Source organism: Thermobia domestica, chromosome 6 (assembly GCF_964235325.1).
Source record: "Thermobia domestica chromosome 6, izTheDome1.hap1.1, whole genome shotgun sequence".
NCBI classification, from domain to species: Eukaryota; Metazoa; Arthropoda; class Insecta; order Zygentoma; family Lepismatidae; genus Thermobia; species Thermobia domestica.
In genome coordinates, this window is record NC_137459.1 from 5,000,018 (window position 1) to 5,017,744 (window position 17,727).

The 17,727-nt window shown below is 36.1% G+C and overlaps 1 protein-coding gene across 7 annotated transcripts in view; it reads right to left on the reverse strand.

The window, feature by feature from the left end:
* Ipk1 (Inositol phosphate kinase 1) overlaps positions 1–17,727 on the reverse strand; it is a 794,094-nt gene that overhangs the window by 169,228 nt on the left and 607,139 nt on the right. For all 7 annotated transcript variants that reach the window (XM_081761268.1, XM_081761270.1, XM_081761269.1 and 4 more), the window contains 3 exons: positions 12,985–13,120; positions 6,034–6,244; positions 3,610–3,806 (listed from right to left, as the gene is read on the reverse strand). In XM_081761268.1, coding sequence (XP_081617394.1) covers positions 3,610–3,806; positions 6,034–6,244; positions 12,985–13,098 — 522 coding nt within the window. In that variant the 5' untranslated portion in view covers positions 13,099–13,120. The remainder of the gene's footprint in view (positions 1–3,609; positions 3,807–6,033; positions 6,245–12,984; positions 13,121–17,727) is intronic.

The window sequence follows — 17,727 nt, forward strand, 5'->3', positions numbered from 1 at the left end:
GTTTAAGGGTAATTGGGCAGTTTATTCTCTGTTGTATTCTCAAGCAACCAATATATATAAGTACAGTACTGTACTTTCTGAGAAAACAACTCGTACTTATTCTATTTTAACTCCATTCTCGATAACCCGGCGTTTTAACAAACTGGGCCACCCTGCAGTACACATGACTTTTCGGGATTCTAGTGTACAATTGTTAGGTATGCGTACGAGACGAGTCGAGACAGAATTTTCCTGACAAAATTCGAGTCGAGACACAGCTCTTCCAATAGAAATGAAATGAAATGAAATCTTTGAGTTTTACGTCCCACGGTTATGCCGGTTAGGCTAAAGGAGACGGTGATGATGAGTTAGGAATGAAATGGTGGAATGAAGAAAGTGGGAGGAAACAGGACAACTCCGAGAAAACCCACGCACACGGTGTTTGTCCACCACAAAGTTCACTTGGCGGGGACTGGGAGCTCTTCCAATAGAGAAGAATATATTTTTCAAGTCGAGAAATCACTTTTACAGCTCATTTTCGAGACGAGACAGCCTCAAATCTTGTCTCGTGCGCCTCCCTAACAATTGTCAAAAGTCTGATCACGGCATTGATGATTGAGAATTTTCCAAACAAAAGACACAGTGTCCATACAAAACCATGTTTATTGCATCGTTTTTGAAAATAAGCATCGTTCTTCATATAAGGATACGAAAATACACGGTCTTGTTTACATGGAGACAAACTTATTGAGGAAGATAACTAATGAACAGATAACTGACATCACGCTTTGTTTGATGATACATCGTTTCAACGACACTTAGTGGAGTGTGTATGAACCCTTGTCAGCATTTGTCTCTTCACTTCAACAAACAGTTGCGTATGCGCTATTCAAATCGTGTCGTAATATGTTGAAAATTGGTTGAAAGTCTATGACATAGATTGGGTGATAGTCTATTTAAATTCGCAGAATCAGTAGAATAGTGAAAAAACAAAAAATCCAAATACTACGAAACGTGAAAAAGACGCTGTTAACAAAGAGTCAAAGCACGTGTTAAATTGGTTATTTTCAGAGAAGAGAGTCGTTCTCCGCGAAAAAATTGCTCTGGAATCGGCCGGAGCTGTACATTGGAGTCTTGAAAGATAATCACAAAGCAGTGTAAAATATTACACGGAAACGCACTGATCGTCCAAAATTAAAAAGAAAAAAAAAAATCTGGTAAGGACAAGTTCACTGGAAAAACAAATAAACGGAATATAGAAGTAGAAGATAACCGCTTCGCAAGAACCAACAGATATGTGAAAGAACAATTTCTAATCGGTATCAAATAGGATGGTGGCCCAGCGTCTTTAGAACTTTGGTCTTACGGGTAGCATTAGATTTCCCTTGTATTTTAAGCTTTAGTCAACGCAGTATTTGCGAAATGCGACCCCTAAGGAGGGGAAATAACGTGCCTATATATATATATATATATATATATATATATATATATATATATATATATATATATATTGCCATTTGCCAAAAGTGATTTTTGGATGTCCGTTCCTCTGTTCATCCCGATGTAAATCGTTCGCTTTCAGTAATTATTCGTCTTCTTCGAAAGGACATAACCATCCGATGTTAAACTAAAAGAAAATAATATTTGTAGAATTTTCTTCTCAAGTAAAACTCATTTTTTCATAAAAGTCACTTAATTCGCTTACTGATCGTATTAAACGTGAGAGATTATTATATACTGAAAATGTAAACAAAACCAACCGATCATGACAATTTAGGAAAGTTAGCGTTATTTTAGCAAGGGAGGAGGGCGGGCAATATTGTTCACCGATATAAGACTTCACTTCTTCAATTACTATTATTAGTTTATGGTTTATTAAACAGCATCTGTTTCTCAAATTCAGGGCGGAGGCATTGCCCCATGGCCTCCCAGATGAAATATCTCTTTACGACTTGAGGAAAAGTTTCCAATATAAGTGTGTGTATGCGTGTGTGTGTGTATGTATCAATGTTTCATGTAAGCGGTATCGCATCGCAGTTTGCAACACAAAATCCTAGGAATGCGATGTAAATGAAAAGTTGCAGCGCAAAATGTGATGTATCTATGATCAGGGGCGGATCCAGGATATGATCAAGGGAGGGGTTAAACCATATTTCGCCGTTTTATCCCGTGTAAAGCAGGATTGAAGCCCATTTTATCCAGTGTATACCTGAGCGTCAAGGAGGGGGGTATAGCCCCTCCCTTGGATCCGCCACTGTCTATGATCATAATATATTACCGAAGTGGGTTATTTTTGCAACAGAAAACAGTTTATCATTATATTTGCTTTATGACAGAATGGTTCCCTTTCGAACTTACATACAGTTAAAGCTCAGTGATTAGTCTTCTTGGAAACTGGACTTTCACCTTTAAGTGTCTGTTCGCTCTGAAGAACACAATCTACTCCAGACTACAAAGCAAATTATTGGAAACAGACTGTAGAACTGAGGACAGAAACCACATCCTCTTTGACACTTTGCTCTATCTGCAAAGAAAGTGGCTGAATCGACTTTTCAAATCCAAGACTAGATTTTACTTTTCATAAAACTAGATTACTAGCTAAAATACGGGACAATTAGCAATACTCTTTTCTGCCCTGCTATATTTTCTTATTTGTTTCATAGTGTTGGTCTAGAAATATAGCATATATCTGTTTTGTTACGCTTGCTTATTTTACACTGAAGTTACAAGAAAAAAAAGTGTTCGGTTTAAAATGTTTAAAATATGGAAAATGAATTCAATCCGAGTAGCAGTTCGTTACAATTAGGAACTGGGCTTTGTGTGAAATAAGTTTTTTTTTATCGTAAAAAAATGAAGTTGACTTCATGGTGCATAATTCCAATTACCCGTTTCCTCAAGTCATTATGGATTCAAAACTCAATTTAAAAAAAAACACTTTATATGGACATATTCAAAAATAACCTAAACAGTGTATGAAAAGTCAAAGTTAAAACTTCTTTTTTTAAAAATAATAATAATAATAATAATAATAATAATTGCTGTTACTTTTTCCTTACTTTGCTTTTCATTACCATACTTGTTTGTGATACATAAGAGTGTTATTATTTCACTGTGTGAAATAATAATAATATAAATAATAATAATAATAATAATAATAATAATAATAATAATAATAATAATAATAATAATAATAATAATAATAATAATAATAATAATAATAATAATAATAATGTTTTTCTTGGCTGCTGAGAGTGCGATACAAAACTTACAAATTGCGATGCAAATCTAAATTTATTTGGTATTTTTCTAAGCAAAAATCAAAATCTAAAAACGCTGTATGTATATATGTAATCTTACGGACACTAATTTCTTATTGAAACTGACTGAGAAATATACAATGGCTGTGTCGTGACAAATACAAAATTGTGAAAAACTATCACTTAATGTTGGTATATGTTATTATAATAATTGTTGTAATTTCAATTCTTACTCATTATGGAGATAAAGCAAGTAAGGGTAAAAACGCGCCTGCAAGACATTATATTTAAAATATCTTATTAGAACATACTGAAACTACTGCTAATTTTGTAGTTGTGTACTAGTAAGAAACAAATAGTATGTTGTTCTTACCTTCCAATACTGTTTGAGGCAGAACGTGCAGATAGCAAGACGCCTATCAGGGTAGGGAATCCATCCTTTCTTTGGCTTTACTTCCACGCAGTAGGTAGGAACACTAAGGTTGCTGGACGACAAATGAGCTGGCAGCAATGCGTAATCAGGATAGATAGTAACGTGTCCGAAGCCCAATCCTTTGTGATGTCGATATGCTAAAACGACAAAATAGTAATCACTCAATATCGAGAAAATAGTATTTTATTATTAATGATGATAGACAGAACACACTACAAATTCACTCAAGGCCGACAATGGTCTTCATTACTTTTAAAGAAATCAAAATTTTCAGGAACACATTATCAACCTCGGATGGATACGTTGAATCAATTATCTTAGAATAAGTGCATTTTTCATTTTATTTTACGGAAAAAGCATGTGGTTATATGTATAAACATCAACATGTGCTTTTGTTTATAGAAAGACCACGTGCTCCTCCAGTAGAAGTTACCACATGAAGCAGACGACAGGAATCATCATCATCACTTGGTCATGTTATAGAAGAGGAATACCAGCAGCACTGCCACTCAGGTGTAAAATTCCAAGCATTGTCACAACCGACATCACTTTCGGCTGGTGAACTCCCCTCTCTTAGCTTGGCTGGAGCTCTGAGAGAAACTAACCTAACCCAAGCCTCGTACCCACTGTGCTTGTCTGGAGTATTGTGGGAAATTAACCGCTCTACTAGTTTGCGTGGAGCTTTGAGAGCTTCCTAACCGCAACCACGCAGCTTGCGTGGAGCTTCGTAGGTTTCCTCCCCGCTCAGCTTACCTGGAGCTTTGCGGGACTCTAACCTCTCTTTGCTTGCGTGGAGCACTAAAAATCCTAACCCTCTTCCATTCAATTTGCATGGACCGTTCTAAAATTCTTTCCGTAGGCTGCCTGGCCCTTGCGACACATAATTACTTAGCGGATTTTAGTGAATGTGTGTTATGTTGTTTCATAACACAAACTTTTATAATAAGAGGTTGTGAGACAAAATCTATTCCAGTGTGTAAACTGCTTCGTACCTAACTGGATAATTTTACAATATGCTAGAAAAATAGTTGAAAGATATACAAGCAATGACGACTGGAATAAAGATGAGAATCAGAGGAAAGTGACTAGCTTTACGTACCTAGGTAGCATTATTTGTATTAAATGAGAACGGGAAATAAAAGAACGAATAGGAATAGTGAAAGACTTAGGATTTAGATTTCTGGCTTTTCGGTACCTATGGCCATTTAACCCGTCACGTTTGAAGGATGGACGTCCCTCGGCGAGCACACTATCCAGGGAAAGGGAAGGAAGAAAGCGGCCTGGGATCTATAAGTTAGGTACCACCACGGCATTTGCCTGGTGTGAATGAGGAAAACCCAGGGAAATCTCATTCAGGGTGGCTGGCCTCAAAAAGTGTTTTCCACTCTTTCGACCGAGTGCCTCCACCGGAAATTGAACCCGGGACCGCTCGCACCGAAGGCGAGAGCGTTAGCGACTACGCTACGCGGGGCCACAGAAATGGCGAAAGAAGTCTTAGGTAAACAAAAGAGCGAATCTTGTGTGTCATTAAATAAACAGTTGCGAAAAAGATTCACCAAGTATTTCGTGTGAAATATTGCAGTGTACGCGGTACACGGGTCAATATTACGGCAAAGCAGTGGTTTCCAACCTGCGGACGTGCCCTCATTGAGTGCGTGACGAACGAGCAAGGCGGAGGGTGCAATATATTCACAGAAATACACTACGTTCGGAATTTCAATGAAACTGAAACAACCTAACTATTGGGTATGACCTGGCTTTACTAAGAACACAGTTGATAAAAAATATTGCACTAAATGGCGTGAAGAAGTCTTTCTGAAAGTAAGAATAAATTGGTGAGAAAATGATCATCATCATCATTCAACGCAATGCAATTGAGAATTCAATAGTTCATCTGAAATTGCAAGAGACAGAAAGAATGTACGACAAACGGAAGGAAGAAGGAGGCGTAGAAGTATGCAGGGTTTACGAAGGGGGCACCAGGTAACATTGGGAATCATTGCGGTGGACCGATGAAAAAGACTGGATGGAAACGTTTGTGGAATGAAGAAAATTAACTGGCTAGAACAAAACTCCCACGAGGAGATGTTGACGAAAGATAGATAGAGGAGGGTAATAAAGGAACCAATTAAAAATATTAAATTAAACTGGTTAGGACAGAATTTAAGAATAACTTCTGTTAGCAAAGAAGGTAAGAAAGAAAGGAGACGCCTACAATTAACGGAAGATATTAAATGGGGAAATTGGTGGAGGAGCCAGTAACGGCACTGATTTGTTCTCATATAAACAGTCACCAAATCAATTTGACAATTTTCTCCAAGAACTTTATTTGAAACAAGTAAGAAATTCCAATGTTGTTATTACCTGGTCGTTGACACCAAAGGGCTTTGTCTAATGCGCGAATTTCATCCAATTCTATGTATGCCGCTGTTGGAGGCTGGATGTACGTCGGAGACAGCATCGGCACCATCATTCTTCGACAGAAAACAGCTTCTCGACATACCCTGGCCTTTTCCGCTTCTTCGTCTTCAATCTGAATCATCTCACATTTTTTCAACCTCAAAATCTTTCTCTCCTGCAATAATAATAATAAAGTCTGAAGCAAGGCCTACAGTTTATCAGTCATCTAAAAAAAGACACACAAGATCACACATGACATCAGTAAATTAGTGCTAATTTCTGTTTCCAAAGATAAACTTAATCTCTACGTGTTTCAGTCATTATCCAATTAACTCTAGCCATCTGCGACCAACTTTCATTTTTATAAGAGAATGCACTTTGTGAATCATGTTTCTTCAATATAACTGAACTGTACTTTACAAAATCCACTGCATTACCCAGCAAACAGAATAAATCATTACTCCATTGGATCTTAACAATACTTCTTTATTTTGTTTGTATTAATGTGTATTAATGTATATATATTGAAAACAGAGGCGGCGATTAGGGGGCAAGAAGGGGCGGTTGCCCTCCACTTTTTTGAAGTGACTCCTTTATGATATAGAGTTTCATTTGGAAATTTAAAATTTCTATATGTAGTACTGGTTCCTACAAAAATATGGTGCCATATAATATTTGCCGTTGCCTGAGTACGTATTGGAAGACACCTTTGGAGTTAAGAAAGCTACAGGAATTGCGTTTTAATTGCAATTCAAAGCAATTAATATTGCAATTCTGTATTTCTTTAAATGTCGTAGCATATGCTTGTAGTATTTATAATATCTTCCATTTTCTAAGAGTAATAACATACATTTAATAGCATGTGTAGAATGAAAAATATAACTTTTTCATTAATCCCCAGTTTCAATATAACTTCTACAAAACAAGCCTATGATTAATATTATCCTTTCTATTTATTTGTTTTGCAAATGTGTTATTTAAAAAAAAAACTGTTCACACAATTTTCAAGACAGAATTTTAAAATAATCATCAGCAAGGAATCAAATCTCTTCTTACACTTTCGTTGTTTAAAACTACAAAGGGCTAGCACCTACTTATTAATAAAATATGAAATATTTATTTAATAAAATATGAAATACGATATACGGCATTTTAACTAAAAAAAAAAAAAAAAAGATTAGTTATACAACCTTTAAGGTCAACAACCGTCAAACAAAGTGTTAGAAACAACTAGGAAAACTAACAATGATATACAAATATTCAGATCATGCCTTACCCCCACTTTTAACGTCCAATCGCCGTCACTGATTAAAAACAATAATGAATTTACAAAAACGAAAAGACATGAAACAGGGGTGTTGTGATATGTCTGAACATAAGGCTTGAATTTTCTGTAGAGCTCATAAGGCTGAACATAAGGCTTGAATTAAACTTAGGTCAACGAATTACATTAGACAAAATGTACAAATGAAATTAAATCTTTAAGTTTTACGTCCCACGGTTATGCCGGTTAGGCTAAAAGAGACGGTGATAATGAGAGATGAGTGAAATGGTGGAATGAAGAAAGTGGGAGGAAACAGGAGAACCCCGAGAAAACCCACGAGCACGGTGTTTGTCCACCACAAAGTCCACACGGCGCGAGCTGGGATCGAAGCAGGGACCCTAAGCACCGGAGGTGAACGCTCTACCACTGAGCCACCGCACCCCCTACAAAATGTACAGCTTAGACTGATCAATATTAGCCCAACATTATCGTTAGAACCCTGGATTAGACAAAGACATTACGATGAAATTGGATAAAAAAAAGCATGAAAGCGACCGCATATTTCCCACAGAACCGTACGAAATTTACAATTTTTCCTTTGCGTGTTTATTCATAAATGAAAGGAGATAATGAAATGCAATTTGCCACAATCAAAGATAATATTATTCTACAACAGAAAATATGAACCACAAGAATTTTCAGTGCTGCCAACCATAGAAATTACAGTATTGCTACAATAACGTCTCCCCCTGTGAACTACATTTTAAATAATAGTTGCATTTAGTTTGTAATGAACAATAATTTTAACATACAGTTATTAAAATTAAATAATAGTGTTAAATAATAGCGCAGGGTTCCAGAACAACATGATACGTAATCAAATGCAGTTGAGTTCGTTGCTCTAGTCGCTGCCGTAACTTAGATTTTAGGGGAGTTATTACTCTTGCAACACTATAATTTATATAGATGGCAACACTGAAAATTCTTCAGATTCATATTTTCTGTTGTAGAATAACATTATCTATGATTGTGGTAAGTTGTATTTCATTATTTCATTTCACTTATGAAAAACAAGCCAAAGGAAAATGGTAAATTTTGTATTATTTTTAGTAAGTCAGACTCTTAACCTAATCATTTGCTTCGTATTTGATATTAAATCCAATAAATGATTTAAAATATACTACGTGATCGTTGTCACTCACTTGAAATCAGGAAAATTAGGAAAGGATAGTGAACATGGCAGATGTGTCGTTCCTGTACTCAACAAACATAAAATATTGAAAGATGTAGGTTACGTTTTGGTTATTTTGTCTCTGGTACCAATAAATTCCAAATAAAGAAAACATTGCGTTTTGTATGTCGGTCACGCGATGTTATCTAACCAACTATACACATGCGTGAAATTTACATAATCTTTACGTGCATTAAGATAGAGATTTCTCCAGTATGGTTCTACTATTATATGCCAGAAGGAAAAATATATGTTCATGCCACACATGCTTAATTAATTAGTACAAAGTACCTCACAGTATTAATCAGTACAAGTTGTGAACCTTTAAGTTCTGCTCATAAAAATAAATTAAGATGCAGGTTTGTCTTCATCTAACAATTTTTTACAAACTGAAGAGTAAAGAATATTATGTAAAAATAAAATAATATAAATATTTTTAAAACCATGTTTTCCTTTAGAAATGAAACAAATACAGGATGTTACTAAAAACACCGACAACGTTTGGGAGGTGATTCCTCACACGAAGATAAGACAATAAGTATAGATTAACCTGTGTGCACAAATGCTTCATTTCAGAGTTATAGGCTGTCGAAAACATTAAAAAAAAAGGAACTTTAAAGGTCCATAGCTCCAAAACTGCGAGACCTACTGTAGTGGGGTCAAAGACTTCACTTAGGAGCTAATACGTGCCCTATCCAAATATCAAAGTTTCAGAATCCTGCGGTACTTTTGCAACATTTTCTATAGAGGTAGTTGGTGAGCATTTCAAATTATATGCCCGTAGCCAAACTGGCTCCATAAAAATTATTGCGTGAGTGTTGTTTTGAAACATCCTGTGTAAGTTGATCATATATATTTATTGATGAAATATGATAGAAATCGTCCGTATCGATTTTGAGAAAGTCATAGGCTTCTCTGGCATGTTAAAATTGGAGGGGGGGGGGCGACTAGAATGCTAGTAGACCTCAACCAAAGTTACGTCAAAATTATGAGTAAACTGGAATCTACTTTACTAATGGCATCCGCTCTTTCTACCTTTAGCAACACAATTCATCATAATTTTATTCCATCACTGGTAGACTACTTGCTGAAAAAAAGAAAAATAAGTTTATATATAATGTAGTTTTTAGGTAATTTCTTTACCTTGACATTCCTACCGGTAAATTCCTGCTCAGTGTTCTTAAACGCATTTGCAGCAGTGTAGATTTATAGTCCTCATATATTTCGATTTTTTAGGTAACAAAATCTTAACTTTCTGAAAGAAGTCTTACAATGACAGTTGATTTCCATATGACCTCCCCTGGGAATCGAACCCGGATCTCCAACGCCATAGGCGCCTATGCTAACCGTTTAGCCACAAATTTCAGACATCACATTTTCAAAATATACAGGGTGATTATAATTAAAGTCCCAGTTTCAAAATGCTGTAAAAAAAAAAAAACTGGTCAGAACGACTTCAAATATACTTAAAGAAGGGGAAACGGTATGGCATAAGAAAATATGTTCCAAACTGTATCAATAGGTGGCGCTGTAAGTGACATAACGAAAGTGGATTCAGCTACAAGTGACATTTTGAATCGAAATACGACGGCTTTGGCGTGAGTTGCACATTAAACCAACCGTACTGTGTGATTTTTATGAGACTTTTGGCCTAAGAATAATAATAATAAAAACGATTTTTTCTCCATCCAATGTGGTACGATCCTGCCGTGATAGATGGGATTTCCACTAACAGTGCCACAACTGTTGAATGATTGAAACTAATTTTTTCGTCACAAAACCGAAACAACCATGCACATCCAACAGAACAGTTGGTTTAATGTGCAACTCATGCCAAAGCTGTCGTGTTTCGATTCAAAATGTCAGTTGCAAGAAAATCTACTTATCTATTGATACACTTTGGAATTTATATTTTTCTTATGCCATGCCGCTTCCCTCTTCTTCAAGTACAGTATATTCAGTTCAAATTTGAAGTCATTCTGACCAGTTTTTTTTAACACCATTTTGAAAGTGGGACTTTAATTATAATCACCCTGTACTTGATTATTTGATTAACTATTTTTTTCATACAGTTAAAATTAGAAATAAATTATTTGCTGAATTAATTCATGTATTGGAACTCGTACCTATATCAGAAGGTAAAATTATCAGACATTGAACAGCATACTTTGATTTACGTTTTCTTTCAATCCTCCTAACGGCAGCACTGATTTACGGAGACGTATCTGAGCATCAGTTTCTAAAACCAAATTACGATGAGGGAAGAACAAATGATAATGATTGTGGATGAAAAGTCGCGATTTCCATCCCACGGAGAGGAGCAGCACGAGTCCAGTCACTGAACCGGTTGGCTCGTGATCTCAGCTTTGAAGGGGGGGGGGGGGGAAAGAGAAAACGATGTCATTTATTACGACTTCGTGATTTTGAATCATGTCTTACACTTAAGGAAGAGAAACGAAAGAACTCTGAAAATTACAGATGGAGAACATGGAGCAAGACTCAGGAACAGATAAAACCAATGGAACTTGTGCAACACAAACTGATGCCCCTTAGAACTAGATCAACCAACCTGAAAACGCAAACAACAAATAAAAGTCGAGGGTTCGAGATACGTCAGCACATTAGGTCATTGCCTCCTCTCCGCAGCATCTGTACATTCGGAAACATTTAATCTCGTCGTATCATTGGAAACATTTGTATAACAAGAATTTTAGGAATAATCCAAAAAAAAAAAAAAAATCAAATCAAAAGATTGCGATCTTGTTCAAGAATTTTAGGAATGATCCCAAAAAAATGCATAAAAAGATTGCGATCTTGGCCAATAATCAGTTTTTGGACCAGGGGCCACAATTTTTGAACGTCCCCTAAATCGAATTTTCATATTATATATATATATATATATATATATATATATATATATATATATATATATATATATTACAGAATAAGCACATCATACTGAGTAAATTGTTAGTTTCAGTTTGGCTGCACTATATGTAGTTCTTAAAATATGGGGCGTACAAGAAAATGTTTGATTGTATGAAATATATTGAATTTTGTGGATCAGGGGCCACAAAATTTTTGAACGGTCCCTAAATCATGTTTTCTTATTTTTTACTGAATAAACATATTATACTGAGTAAATTGTTAGTTTTGGTTTGGCTGCACTATATGTAGTTCTCAAAATATGGGGCGTACAGTCCGCAGTAAAAAAAAACCTGCAACATGAGCATTTAAGTTTATTGAGAAACTACGAGTAACAGCGCAGGGAAGCAACACAACGTCTAAGTGGCACGAATCACGCTAGGAGAAACCTCGGCGTCCTCCCCTGCACATTTATTTTGGAACAACAGACTTCGTCGTTTCACAATAAACTTACATGCTCATGTTGCAGGGTTTTTTTTTTCTGCGGACTGTACAAGAAAATGTTTGACTGAATGAAATATATTGAATTTTATGCATCAGGGGCCACAAAATTTTTGAACGGCCCCTAAATCAAGTTTTCGTATTTTTTACAGAATAAGCACATCATACTGAGTTAAGTGATGGTTTGGGTTTGGCTACACAATATGAAGGGTAAGGGGAAAAAACAAGGAATGTCACAAAACTGCATTTTCGAGATAACGGCGTTTTAATATTGAAAACCGCGTACAAAGAATAGGATTATGAAATCTTTTGCCACTTTTTACATGAACATTTCTACATCTACGCATGCATGGCATAGATAGTCAAATAGTGCCAAGAGTCACCAACAGATAGGACAAAGGACCCGAAAAAGCACATACATGGACATTCCTTGTTTTTTCCCCGTACCCTTCATATGTAGTTCTCCAGATATAAAACCTTCAAGAAAATTTTTGATTGAAATAAATTGGATCATTTGATCCAAAAATAAATAATATAAACTGCTGGGGAGGAAAAAAATCTATGTGAGGACAGAAAATTCTATTAAGACGTAACTAGCACGACAGTAATTTGAATAAGCCCGCTCTTAGGGTATAGTTAATTATTGTAGTGTTCATTATGAATACTTACAAAATGTAGTAGTATGTTGCAAAGGAAATCATAATTACTAGAACGAGTAAAAATGCTCGTTCTTCGCATGGGAAGAAGAGGTTTACAGAAAATATTTAAGCCCCCTTCCTCCTTAGGACACACATTCCAATGAAATTGTAATGTCGAAAATTGGAGGAGATTTCATAAAACGTTTACAACAATTGTGTTCGTATTTTCTTTCAGTAGTAACTTTATAGCATTATTTAATGTAATTTAAGAAGCGGCAGCGAAATTTAGTGTGGTAGCCCGAACCTTCTACTAGTTTTACTTCATTTTTAACGAGACGAGACACCATGAAGTTTCATCTCGTCTCTGGATTGCATTGTGTGTGAAAAGTACTGCTTATAGGGCTTAGAATACAAACCTGAGGTAAAGCTAAGACCAAATTTGCGTTTCCTTCTCCTCGATACTTCCATTTTCGATTTCGAAGACTCAGTTTCCGAAGTACTGGCCAATCACTAGATACTGCATCCAACATCTCTGCCTTATGCGTGTCTTCTCTGCAAGCAAACATACATTCATACATCAGTTACAACGTTCACAATAATATACATGCATGAGCTGAGAAAAGTACTCTCACAAAAAAAAAAAAAAAAAAAAAAAAAAAAAAGTGAGAATAGCGCACATGAGTTGCACTTCTTGAGATCTGCTTGTTACACAACATGACAAACATGACAAGGTTCGTGGAATCATTCACTCTTCTGTAGAAGTATTAGTAAGTAACATATTAAATAGAATCAACTGACAAGGAAAGTTTGGGAGAAAGCACTTGCCTATAAAGAAACTAAGCATGCCATTTGAAAGACCGATTCATGCTGATTACAGCAAGCTAATAAAATTTCTGTGGGGTTGACAACTTTTTGAGGGATTCAACTTGAAATGCACGACTGCGCCTCCTACGGACCTACCATTATTATGCAGTTTTGATGGTTTGAACTTGTTACTGCTTGATCACTAGGGCCCATTTACAGAAAAATTGTCTATCGCAAGTTGGTTGATGGATGGGGAAGACATAATGGTTGAGAATAATACCAAAGAACTGCAAACAATTTGTACAACCATTTGATATGTTTGGATTCCGACCAATGCAAGATTATGGCAGGAGATTTTGTACATAGTATGAAACTTCATCCGGTTCGCTTTGGTTATGCGAGCTGTTCCCTTGAGAGTTGCAACGCAATTGCACATATAAAATGTTTATGGTGCAAGGAAGTCTTTTACCTGCGTCATTTCTTCATAGAACAGAACAACAACAGTGATCAATTTTCATCTCTAACCTATTATTATTGTGAACAGTATAATGACTAATTTTAAGTAACAAAGCCCTTAGTTATTGCAAAACTTTTTTTTTTTTTTTTTTGTTGCCTACGATAGATTTCAATCCGTATGTCAATATTCGTTGCTAATAATGTTGTACTTAACACGTTTAAATGCGCATATACTCTTTTTTTTAAAAAATATATAAACTTCCAAGATTAATCTCTCGAGCAGTTCTCCACCGTATAGCAACTTTATTAGCTTGTTGTAATGAGCATGAATTGGGCCTTTTGTGAGCTGTGTGAGTGCTGCTTGGACAAGTGCAGTGACTGAATTTATAATCACGAAAAGACTGAATACCTGTGTAATTAATTTTTGATTACAATCAATTGATCTCCTCCAGTACAAAGATGCTACAATTTCTGGAATTCCGTTCACTCGTTCTGTGGAATGCAATAAACTGAGCCTGCTATGTTGGCGCGGCTAGAAGGAGTGCAGTGATTGACTTTTACGAACGAAGAGTGAATCCGAGTGAAACTCATTCTTAATTAGAATCAATTGATTCACTTGCTGCTTATGTTTCTCTTCTGTCAGAGGCAATGATCAACCTCCGAGTTCATCCTCAATGATACCCTTTTCCGGACATTCAACTTTCCTTTATATTTGGATCAAGAGTTCTCTCATTATAAATAGGTTGTAAACGACACAAATTTTCACTGTGATCCTTTATTCCCGCTGTTAATAGTCCAATCACTGTGTGTTGTTTCAATCACGCTGACACAGTACACACTATTGACTCTATTCCACACGCTGCTTATACAGAGCAAGGATCGGAATTCGAATATTGTCATCTTCGTAAAGGGACCATTAGCTGCAGATATCACTAAATGTTGTTCTGTGCGCTTCTTTGTTTTCACACCCTAGACTCATTGCTATCGAAACAAAATCCGACCACTTGATCTTATATTGTGTGAATCTAGTCAAGATAATTATTTGGTACTTTGTTTTTCTATTATTACACGGTCTTCCAAAACAACACCTATGTATTCGATGTATATTTATCATGTGAACCGCCCCTACCCATGTAAGATATCTTCATAGAACAATAGTTTACTAAATTAATGGCTCTTTTTTCGGTGGACAAATGGCCCACTGTTTAACAAATATCACTATATTAAGTAGTTAAGTATGTGGTACTTTTATTTCTCGGTAATTATTGGTCAAATCTGAAAAAAAAAATAATCAATAGACTAGTATCCTATTGTCTCAGGAATAAAGACCGCCATATTTGGTAAACGGGCTCGGCTACAGACAGACTTGGCTAGGCTCGCTTTCCATATGGCACTTTCTTTATTTCTCAGTATTTGTTAGCCAGATCTGAATGAAATTCGGTGGGCAGGTAGCTCATTACCTACGAACTAAAGATCGCTATATTTGATAGCCGGACTAGGCCAGAGATAGGCTTGGCTCGACAACAGAGGCTACGTTCCACAGCTTTGGACCCCGGGAGCTTGTGAGTTCAGTTCAACTAGGCTTGTAAGACTTCGAAACTATGTTATGCAAAAGCGTCGGAATCGAGTCAGTCTCTTAAAAATATGTTACATCTCATTCGTTAACCCTGTATTCATAACGGAAATGGTTCAAATTAAACAATTTCAACGTTTATCACCAAAGAACAAAAACGGTAACAGCGACAAACGATTTTCTGCACTCCATTCAATATCTCGAGAAAACATAGCATTACCCCACGAAAATTCTATCAAAACTGAGTGTTTGAAATTTATTTATTTAACAATCACCAGATACAGCTCAGAGGCCATTTTATACTGGATATCTAACAACAACAATAACAATGGAAAGGATTTGGGAAGGTATCGGCCAGGGCCTATTTAGTAGGTACCATCCCGACATTTATCTGGTAAGACTGAGGAAAACTCTGGAAAACTCCAGTGAGGATGGTCGGCAACCGGAATCGAACCCACGACCCACCGAATGCAAAGCCAACGCTCTACCACTTGAGCTACTTCACTCGGTAAATTATCTAGTATATTAAAGCTACCAAACAGGGCACACACCCTAAGAACGCTCAGTGCCAATTACTAGGAAGTGATAGAGGATAAAACTGTTATTTGTGCACAGTGTGATGTGCAATTGCGAGCAAAGTGTGCAACAGGGAAGGAGTTTGAACGCCTTGCTTCTATTTGCAGATGCATGTAAAAATAATAATTTTTGCTTTCCCATATAATTTTCTGGTGTCCTAAGCTATTTAATTAAACGAATAATACTAGATCTACCTAGTCACAAATATCTTCTTGCATGTTAGAAAACGATTTCTTAACGTTCGTTTTGCATGTTGTTGCTTCTCATGAATAGTGGCTGTTGCTTCCTTTAAGACTATTTTTGAAATGAGTGCTCATTTCCGAAGAGTATGCACTTTTCCTTTCCAAAGAATACGCGCGTACTCTTTGGAATCCGTAATGATACTGACAATATTTTTACAGTTTTCCGTTTCCATACTTATAAAAATAAACTGCTGAACGCTGGTTAACGCTTACCCAGTCTTCATTCCTTGTTACTTTTGGAGAAGCAAATTATTAGTTTAATATTTAAATAAATTAATACTAATTTTGAAATTACGCCATCAGATAAATGGCCTGAAAGCCACTATTAAAAAAGTAAAACAGAAAATATAGTATTTTTTTTTTTTTGAATTTCCTAAAGATTGGATGTTATCTATTCTATTCTACAGGGTGGTCCGGAAGTGGCCGTACCTCCTTTAGTTTCAACAGTATAGTGTTAGTTATGGTAGAATGTATGTACACAGTTACCTTCAAGTCTTAAGAGTTTTAAGAGACATGGACATCGGTATGATCACCATCCATGTCGTAACACAACTGACGTTCTCGCAGATGTTTTGCGGAGATATTCCGGAGTCACGAGGGTGAAAGCGTGTTCCATAGCTGCTCGTAATTTATGTGTTGTGTGATATTGAGTGTTTCTTACTTGTTGCTTTATGAAACCCCAGAGAGCATTGTCTGGTGTCATCAGATCGGGACTTCTTGAAGGCCAGGCAAAGGGAGCTGGTGAAGATGCACAACCTCTTCCAATCCAGCGGCCAGGAAATGTCTTATTCAGGTAACTGTGTACGTGAAACGCGAAGTGCCCTGGTTACGACATGGATGGTGATCATACCCGATGTTTATAACTCTTAAGACTTCACGGTAAATGTGTACAGACATTCTACCATAACTAACACTATACTATTGAAACTAAAGGGAGGCACGCCCACTTCCGGACCACCCTGTATTGCTAATTAACTACGGGAACATTTATTTATTTATTTATTATTATTGTTTCACGGGACAATGACGATATCCCTTGGATATTTCAAATCTGTCTACCATCGAACAAAAGAAAGCTCTCACTGAGCATCTGAAAGACTTGCTCATACGTTTGGTTCTATGGTATGAGTAGAAAACAGTAGACCCATTTGGCATATGAATACGCAGACATGAATAAAATTCCTCATCAATTTAATACTACTAGAAAGGCAGCAGTGAGCCATTGGATCAAAGATTTCTGCCAGATATGGACTTATATCCAGAGCGCTATATTATTATTATTATTATTATTATTATTATTATTATTATTATTATTATTATTATTATTATTATTATTATTATTATTCGTTTTGGCAGGTCCTGGGACTAATGAGACTTTATTTATTTATTTATTTAGGTTTAGGCCTGGAAATGTTTCTCGATTCTTCTATTTTTCAAATCATCGATCAGTTGTGTTCTTCTCCCTAAACTGTTTTTAAGGCTATCAAACTCTCTAAGTCAGATTTTCC